Source organism: Salmo salar, chromosome 04 (assembly GCF_965601325.2).
Source record: "Salmo salar chromosome 04, fSalSal1, whole genome shotgun sequence".
NCBI lineage: Eukaryota > Metazoa > Chordata > Actinopteri > Salmoniformes > Salmonidae > Salmo > Salmo salar.
Genome location: NC_138294.1, coordinates 5,337,501 through 5,347,500, shown reverse-complemented (window position 1 = coordinate 5,347,500; position 10,000 = coordinate 5,337,501). Strand labels below are relative to the sequence as shown.

Below are 10,000 nucleotides of genomic sequence, written 5' to 3'. Positions count from 1 at the left end.
CGACTGAAACACAGAGGGAACAGAGAGATGTTACCAACCCCCTGGGGGTTACTACGACCAACGAACCAATCCTTCATCTCCCCCGACTGACACACAGAGGGAACAGAGAGATGTTACCAACCCCCTGGGGGGCGTTGCTACGGCCAACGAACCAATCCTTCATCTCCCCCGACTGAAACACAGAGGGAACAGAGAGATGTTACCAACCCCCTGGGGGTTACTACGACCAACGAACCAATCCTTCATCTCCCCCGACTGAAACACAGAGGGAACAGAGAGATGTTACCAACCCCCTGGGGGTTACTACGGCCAACGAACCAATCCTTCATCTCCCCCCGACTGAAACACAGAGGGAACAGAGAGATGTTACCAACCCCCTGGGCGTTGCTACGGCCAACGAACCAATCCTTCATCTCCCCCCGACTGACACACAGAGGGAACAGAGAGATGTTACCAACCCCCTGGGGGTTACTACGACCAACGAACCAATCCTTCATCTCCCCCCGACTGACACACAGAGGGAACAGAGAGATGTTACCTCGTCTGTCCAAAAGACAAAACCCATGAACCAACCAGTGTGTCTGTTAACTATGAGGTGTGTATTACCTGGGAGGTGTGTTAACTGTGTGTGTGTATTACCTGGGAGGCAGCCTGGGAGGTGTGTTAACTGTGTGTGTGTATTACCTGGGAGGCAGCCTGGGAGGTGTGTTAACTGTGTGTGGGTATTACCTGGGAGGCAGCCTGGGAGGTGTGTTAACTGTGTGTGGGTATTACCTGGGAGGCAGCCTGGGAGGTGTATTAACTGTGAGGTGTGTATTACCTGGGAGGCAGCCTGGGAGGTGTATTAACTGTGAGGTGTGTATTACCTGGGAGGCAGCCTGGGAGGTGTGTTAACTGTGAGGTGTGTATTACCTGGGAGGCAGCCTGGGAGGTGTGTTAACTGTGAGGTGTGTATTACCTGGGAGGCAGCCTGGGAGGTGTGTTAACTGTGAGGTGTGTATTACCTGGGAGGCAGCCTGGGAGGTGTATTAACTGTGTGTGGGTATTACCTGGGAGGCAGCCTGGGAGGTGTGTTAACTGTGAGGTGTGTATTACCTGGGAGGCAGCCTGGGAGGTGTGTTAACTGTAGTGTGGGTATTACCTGGGAGGCAGCCTGGGAGGTGTGTTAACTGTGAGGTGTGTATTACCTGGGAGGCAGCCTGGGAGGTGTGTTAACTGTGTGTGGGTATTACCTGGGAGGCAGCCTGGGAGGTGTATTAACTGTGAGGTGGGTATTACCTGGGAGGCAGCCTGGGAGGTGTATTAACTGTGAGGTGTGTATTACCTGGGAGGCAGCCTGGGAGGTGTATTAACTGTGTGTGGGTATTACCTGGGAGGCAGCCTGGGAGGTGTATTAACTGTAGTGTGGGTATTACCTGGGAGGCAGCCTGGGAGGTGTATTAACTGTAGTGTGGGTATTACCTGGGAGGCAGCCTGGGAGGTGTATTAACTGTAGTGTGGGTATTACCTGGGAGGCAGCCTGGGAGGTGTGTTAACTGTGAGGTGTGTATTACCTGGGAGGCAGCCTGGGAGGTGTATTAACTGTGAGGTGTGTATTACCTGGGAGGCAGCCTGGGAGGTGTATTAACTGTAGTGTGGGTATTACCTGGGAGGCAGCCTGGGAGGTGTGTTAACTGTGAGGTGTGTATTACCTGGGAGGCAGCCTGGGAGGTGTGTTAACTGTGAGGTGTGTATTACCTGGGAGGCAGCCTGGGAGGTGTATTAACTGTGAGGTGTGTATTACCTGGGAGGCAGCCTGGGAGGTGTGTTAACTGTGAGGTGTGTATTACCTGGGAGGCAGCCTGGGAGGTGTGTTAACTGTGAGGTGTGTATTACCTGGGAGGCAGCCTGGGAGGTGTATTAACTGTAGTGTGGGTATTACCTGGGAGGCAGCCTGGGAGGTGTATTAACTGTGAGTGTGTGTATTACCTGGGAGGCAGCCTGGGAGGTGTATTAACTGTGAGGTGGGTATTACCTGGGAGGCAGCCTGGGAGGTGTATTAACTGTAGTGTGGGTATTACCTGGGAGGCAGCCTGGGAGGTGTATTAACTGTAGTGTGGGTATTACCTGGGAGGCAGCCTGGGAGGTGTATTAACTGTGAGGTGTGTATTACCTGGGAGGCAGCCTGGGAGGTGTATTAACTGTAGTGTGGGTATTACCTGGGAGGCAGCCTGGGAGGTGTGTTAACTGTGAGGTGTGTATTACCTGGGAGGCAGCCTGGGAGGTGTGTTAACTGTGAGGTGTGTATTACCTGGGAGGCAGCCTGGGAGGTGTATTAACTGTGAGGTGTGTATTACCTGGGAGGCAGCCTGGGAGGTGTGTTAACTGTGAGGTGTGTATTACCTGGGAGGCAGCCTGGGAGGTGTATTAACTGTGAGGTGTGTATTACCTGGGAGGCAGCCTGGGAGGTGTATTAACTGTGAGGTGTGTATTACCTGGGAGGCAGCCTGGGAGGTGTATTAACTGTGAGGTGTGTATTACCTGGGAGGCAGCCTGGGAGGTGTGTTAACTGTGAGGTGTGTATTACCTGGGAGGCAGCCTGGGAGGTGTATTAACTGTAGTGTGGGTATTACCTGGGAGGCAGCCTGGGAGGTGTATTAACTGTAGTGTGGGTATTACCTGGGAGGCAGCCTGGGAGGTGTGTTAACTGTGAGGTGGTATTACCTGGGAGGCAGCCTGGGAGGTGTATTAACTGTAGTGTGGGTATTACCTGGGAGGCAGCCTGGGAGGTGTGTTAACTGTGAGGTGTGTATTACCTGGGAGGCAGCCTGGGAGGTGTATTAACTGTAGTGTGGGTATTACCTGGGAGGCAGCCTGGGAGGTGTGTTAACTGTGAGGTGTATTACCTGGGAGGCAGCCTGGGAGGTGTGTTAACTGTGAGGTGTATTACCTGGGAGGCAGCCTGGGAGGTGTATTAACTGTAGTGTGTGTATTACCTGGGAGGCAGCCTGGGAGGTGTGTTAACTGTGAGGTGTGTATTACCTGGGAGGCAGCCTGGGAGGTGTATTAACTGTGAGGTGTGTATTACCTGGGAGGCAGCCTGGGAGGTGTATTAACTGTGAGGTGGGTATTACCTGGGAGGCAGCCTGGGAGGTGTATTAACTGTAGTGTGGGTATTACCTGGGAGGCAGCCTGGGAGGTGTATTAACTGTGAGGTGGGTATTACCTGGGAGGCAGCCTGGGAGGTGTATTAACTGTGAGGTGTGTATTACCTGGGAGGCAGCCTGGGAGGTGTGTTAACTGGGAGGTGGGTATTACCTGGGAGGCAGCCTGGGAGGTGTATTAACTGTGAGGTGTGTATTACCTGGGAGGCAGCCTGGGAGGTGTGTTAACTGTGAGGTGTGTATTACCTGGGAGGCAGCCTGGGAGGTGTGTTAACTGTGAGGTGTGTATTACCTGGGAGGCAGCCTGGGAGGTGTGTTAACTGTGAGGTGTGTATTACCTGGGAGGCAGCCTGGGAGGTGTATTAACTGTGAGGTGGGTATTACCTGGGAGGCAGCCTGGGAGGTGTATTAACTGTAGTGTGGGTATTACCTGGGAGGCAGCCTGGGAGGTGTGTTAACTGTGAGGTGGGTATTACCTGGGAGGCAGCCTGGGAGGTGTATTAACTGTAGTGTGTGTATTACCTGGGAGGCAGCCTGGGAGGTGTGTTAACTGTGAGGTGTGTATTACCTGGGAGGCAGCCTGGGAGGTGTGTTAACTGTGAGGTGGGTATTACCTGGGAGGCAGCCTGGGAGGTGTGTTAACTGTGAGGTGTGTATTACCTGGGAGGCAGCCTGGGAGGTGTGTTAACTGTAGTGTGGGTATTACCTGGGAGGCAGCCTGGGAGGTGTATTAACTGTGAGGTGTGTATTACCTGGGAGGCAGCCTGGGAGGTGTATTAACTGTGAGGTGTGTATTACCTGGGAGGCAGCCTGGGAGGTGTATTAACTGGGAGGTGTGTATTACCTGGGAGGCAGCCTGGGAGGTGTGTTAACTGTGAGGTGTGTATTACCTGGGAGGCAGCCTGGGAGGTGTATTAACTGTGAGGTGTGTATTACCTGGGAGGCAGCCTGGGAGGTGTATTAACTGTAGTGTGTGTATTACCTGGGAGGCAGCCTGGGAGGTGTATTAACTGTAGTGTGGGTATTACCTGGGAGGCAGCCTGGGAGGTGTGTTAACTGTGAGGTGTGTATTACCTGGGAGGCAGCCTGGGAGGTGTATTAACTGGGAGGTGTGTATTACCTGGGAGGCAGCCTGGGAGGTGTGTTAACTGTGAGGTGTGTATTACCTGGGAGGCAGCCTGGGAGGTGTATTAACTGTGAGGTGTGTATTACCTGGGAGGCAGCCTGGGAGGTGTATTAACTGTGAGGTGTGGGTATTACCTGGGAGGCAGCCTGGGAGGTGTATTAACTGTGAGGTGTGTATTACCTGGGAGGCAGCCTGGGAGGTGTATTAACTGGGAGGTGTGTATTACCTGGGAGGCAGCCTGGGAGGTGTATTAACTGTGAGGTGTGTATTACCTGGGAGGCAGCCTGGGAGGTGTATTAACTGTGAGGTGTGTATTACCTGGGAGGCAGCCTGGGAGGTGTGTTAACTGTGAGGTGTGTATTACCTGGGAGGCAGCCTGGGAGGTGTATTAACTGTAGTGTGGGTATTACCTGGGAGGCAGCCTGGGAGGTGTATTAACTGTGAGGTGTGTATTACCTGGGAGGCAGCCTGGGAGGTGTATTAACTGTGAGGTGTGTATTACCTGGGAGGCAGCCTGGGAGGTGTATTAACTGGGAGGTGTGTATTACCTGGGAGGCAGCCTGGGAGGTGTATTAACTGGGAGGTGTGTATTACCTGGGAGGCAGCCTTCTCAAAGCCATCAGGGTTCATGGAGGGCATCAGGTGGATACGTGTGGTGTGGATCAGATCGATGATCGACTCGTTGCCCTGTGATAACAAAACAACATATTAACTCTGTGATCGATTAGTTGCCCTGTTACAATAAAACAACATATTAACTCTGTGATCGATTAGTTGCCCTGTTACAATACAACAACATATTAACTCTGTGATCGACTAGTTCCCCTGTTACAATAAAACAACATATTAACTCTGTGATCGATTAGTTGCCCTGTTACATATTAACTCTGTGATCGACTAGTTCCCCTGTTAAAAAAACAACATATTAACTCTGTGATCGATAGTTGCCCTGTTACAAGTTAAAGCACAACAACATATTAACTCTGTGATCGATTAGTTGCCCTGTTACAACACAACAACATATTAACTCTGTGATCGACTAGTTGCCCTGTGACAATAAAACAACATATTAACTCTGTGATCGACTAGTTGCCCTGTGACAATAAAACAACATATTAACTCTGTGATCGACTAGTTCCCCTGTTACAATAAAACAACATATTAACTCTGTGATCGATTAGTTGCCCTGTTACATATTAACTCTGTGATCGACTAGTTGCCCTGTTAAAGCACAACAACATATTAACTCTGTGATCGATTAGTTGCCCTGTTACAATAAAACAACATATTAACTCTGTGATCGACTAGTTCCCCTGTTACAATAAAACAACATATTAACTCTGTGATCGATTAGTTGCCCTGTTACAATAAAACAACATATTAACTCTGTGATCGACTAGTTCCCCTGTTACAATAAAACAACATATTAACTCTGTGATCGATTAGTTGCCCTGTTACATATTAACTCTGTGATCGACTAGTTGCCCTGTTAAAGCACAACAACATATTAACTCTGTGATCGATTAGTTGCCCTGTTACAATAAAACAACATATTAACTCTGTGATCGATTAGTTGCCCTGTTACAATAAAACAACATATTAACTCTGTGATCGACTAGTTCCCCTGTTACAATAAAACAACATATTAACTCTGTGATCGATTAGTTGCCCTGTTACAATAAAACAACATATTAACTCTGTGATCGACTAGTTCCCCTGTTACAATAAAACAACATATTAACTCTGTGATCGACTAGTTGCCCTGTTACAATAAAACAACATATTAACTCTGTGATCGATTAGTTGCCCTGTTACAATACAACAACATATTAACTCTGTGATCGACTAGTTCCCCTGTTACAATAAAACAACATATTAACTCTGTGATCGATTAGTTGCCCTGTTACATATTAACTCTGTGATCGACTAGTTGCCCTGTTAAAACACAACAACATATTAACTCTGTGATCGACTAGTTGCCCTGTTACAACACATCAACATATTAACTCTGTGATCGACTAGTTGCCCTGTTACATATTAACTCTGTGATCGACTAGTTGCCCTGTTAAAGCACAACAACATATTAACTCTGTGATCGATTAGTTGCCCTGTTACAGCAAAACAACTGGGCCAGGTTATATTACCTGTTGGTACTGGTTACAGAGGTACTGGGCCAGGTTATATTACCTGTTGGTACTGGTTACAGAGGTACTGGGCCAGGTTATATTACCTGTTGGTGCTGGTTACAGAGGTACTGGGCCAGGTTATATTACCTGTTGGTGCTGGTTACAGAGGTACTGGGCCAGGTTATATTACCTGTTGGTGCTGGTTACAGAGGTACTGGGCCAGGTTATATTACCTGTTGGTGCTGGTTACAGAGGTACTGGGCCAGGTTATATTACCTGTTGGTGCTGGTTACTGGGCCAGGTTATATTACCTGTTGGTACTGGTTACAGAGGTACTGGGCCAGGTTATATTACCTGTTGGTGCTGGTTACAGAGGTACTGGGCCAGGTTATATTACCTGTTGGTGCTGGTTACAGAGGTACTGGGCCAGGTTATATTACCTGTTGGTGCTGGTTACAGAGGTACTGGGCCAGGTTATATTACCTGTTGGTGCTGGTTACAGAGGTACTGGGCCAGGTTATATTACCTGTTGGTACTGGTTACAGAGGTACTGGGCCAGGTTATATTACCTGTTGGTACTGGTTACAGAGGTACTGGGCCAGGTTATATTACCTGTTGGTGCTGGTTACAGAGGTACTGGGCCAGGTTATATTACCTGTTGGTACTGGTTACAGAGGTACTGGGCCAGGTTATATTACCTGCTGGTACTGGTTACAGAGGTACTGGGCCAGGTTATATTACCTGTTGGTGCTGGTTACAGAGGTACTGGGCCAGGTTATATTACCTGTTGGTACTGGTTACAGAGGTACTGGGCCAGGTTATATTACCTGTTGGTACTGGTTACAGAGGTACTGGGCCAGGTTATATTACCTGCTGGTACTGGTTACAGAGGTACTGGGCCAGGTTATATTACCTGCTGGTACTGGTTACAGAGGTACTGGGCCAGGTTATATTACCTGTTGGTGCTGGTTACAGAGGTACTGGGCCAGGTTATATTACCTGTTGGTGCTGGTTACAGAGGTACTGGGCCAGGTTATATTACCTGTTGGTGCTGGTTACAGAGGTACTGGGCCAGGTTATATTACCTGTTGGTGCTGGTTACAGAGGTACTGGGCCAGGTTATATTACCTGTTGGTACTGGTTACAGAGGTACTGGGCCAGGTTATATTACCTGTTGGTACTGGTTACAGAGGTACTGGGCCAGGTTATATTACCTGCTGGTACTGGTTACAGAGGTACTGGGCCAGGTTATATTACCTGTTGGTGCTGGTTACAGAGGTACTGGGCCAGGTTATATTACCTGTTGGTGCTGGTTACAGAGGTACTGGGCCAGGTTATATTACCTGTTGGTGCTGGTTACAGAGGTACTGGGCCAGGTTATATTACCTGTTGGTACTGGTTACAGAGGTACTGGGCCAGGTTATATTACCTGTTGGTGCTGGTTACAGAGGTACTGGGCCAGGTTATATTACCTGTTGGTACTGGTTACAGAGGTACTGGGCCAGGTTATATTACCTGTTGGTGCTGGTTACAGAGGTACTGGGCCAGGTTATATTACCTGTTGGTGCTGGTTACAGAGGTACTGGGCCAGGTTATATTACCTGTTGGTACTGGTTACAGAGGTACTGGGCCAGGTTATATTACCTGTTGGTGCTGGTTACAGAGGTACTGGGCCAGGTTATATTACCTGTTGGTACTGGTTACAGAGGTACTGGGCCAGGTTATATTACCTGTTGGTGCTGGTTACAGAGGTACTGGGCCAGGTTATATTACCTGTTGGTGCTGGTTACAGAGGTACTGGGCCAGGTTATATTACCTGTTGGTGCTGGTTACAGAGGTACTGGGCCAGGTTATATTACCTGCTGGTGCTGGTTACAGAGGTACTGGGCCAGGTTATATTACCTGTTGGTGCTGGTTACAGAGGTACTGGGCCAGGTTATATTACCTGTTGGTGCTGGTTACAGAGGTACTGGGCCAGGTTATATTACCTGTTGGTGCTGGTTACAGAGGTACTGGGCCAGGTTATATTACCTGTTGGTACTGGTTACAGAGGTACTGGGCCAGGTTATATTACCTGTTGGTGCTGGTTACAGAGGTACTGGGCCAGGTTATATTACCTGTTGGTACTGGTTACAGAGGTACTGGGCCAGGTTATATTACCTGTTGGTGCTGGTTACAGAGGTACTGGGCCAGGTTATATTACCTGTTGGTACTGGTTACAGAGGTACTGGGCCAGGTTATATTACCTGTTGGTGCTGGTTACAGAGGTACTGGGCCAGGTTATATTACCTGTTGGTGCTGGTTACAGAGGTACTGGGCCAGGTTATATTACCTGTTGGTACTGGTTACAGAGGTACTGGGCCAGGTTATATTACCTGTTGGTACTGGTTACAGAGGTACTGGGCCAGGTTATATTACCTGTTGGTACTGGTTACAGAGGTACTGGGCCAGGTTATATTACCTGTTGGTACTGGTTACAGAGGTACTGGGCCAGGTTATATTACCTGTTGGTGCTGGTTACAGAGGTACTGGGCCAGGTTATATTACCTGTTGGTACTGGTTACAGAGGTACTGGGCCAGGTTATATTACCTGTTGGTACTGGTTACAGAGGTACTGGGCCAGGTTATATTACCTGTTGGTGCTGGTTACAGAGGTACTGGGCCAGGTTATATTACCTGTTGGTGCTGGTTACAGAGGTACTGGGCCAGGTTATATTACCTGTTGGTACTGGTTACAGAGGTACTGGGCCAGGTTATATTACCTGTTGGTGCTGGTTACAGAGGTACTGGGCCAGGTTATATTACCTGTTGGTGCTGGTTACAGAGGTACTGGGCCAGGTTATATTACCTGTTGGTGCTGGTTACAGAGGTACTGGGCCAGGTTATATTACCTGTTGGTGCTGGTTACAGAGGTACTGGGCCAGGTTATATTACCTGTTGGTACTGGTTACAGAGGTACTGGGCCAGGTTATATTACCTGCTGGTACTGGTTACAGAGGTACTGGGCCAGGTTATATTACCTGTTGGTGCTGGTTACAGAGGTACTGGGCCAGGTTATATTACCTGTTGGTTCTGGTTACAGAGGTACTGGGCCAGGTTATATTACCTGTTGGTGCTGGTTACAGAGGTACTGGGCCAGGTTATATTACCTGCTGGTACTGGTTACAGAGGTACTGGGCCAGGTAGACGATGAGTTCCCGTCCTACGGCCTCGTTGCCGTGCATATTTCCGATGTACTTAAACTCTGGCTCACCTGGGGAAAGAAACACACAGGTGAGGTCAACACACAGGTGAGGTCAACACACAGGTGAGGTCAACACACAGGTGAGGTCAACACACACAGGTGAGGTCAACACACACAGGTGAGGTCAACACACAGGTGAGGTCAACACACACAGGTGAGGTCAACACACACAGGTGAGGTCAACACACACAGGTGAGGTCAACACACAGGTGAGGTCAACACACAGGTGAGGTTAACAGACTAGCTTGGGCATTAAAGTGTTATGAAGTTGCCAATAGCAGCAGATACTAAGAACGCAAGACTTTCCTCACACAGAGTATCTACCCATGTTCAGTCAGAATATCTACCCATGTTCAGTCAG

At 49.0% G+C, this 10,000-nt stretch overlaps 1 protein-coding gene across 1 annotated transcript in view; it reads right to left on the bottom strand.

The window, feature by feature from the left end:
- cpe (carboxypeptidase E) overlaps positions 1-10,000 on the bottom strand; it is a 39,391-nt gene that overhangs the window by 16,150 nt on the left and 13,241 nt on the right. The window contains exons 2-3 of the mRNA XM_082974032.1: positions 9,545-9,648; positions 4,864-4,956 (exon numbers count right to left, since the gene is read on the bottom strand). Of these exons, the coding sequence (XP_082830158.1) occupies positions 4,864-4,956; positions 9,545-9,648 (197 nt within the window). The remainder of the gene's footprint in view (positions 1-4,863; positions 4,957-9,544; positions 9,649-10,000) is intronic.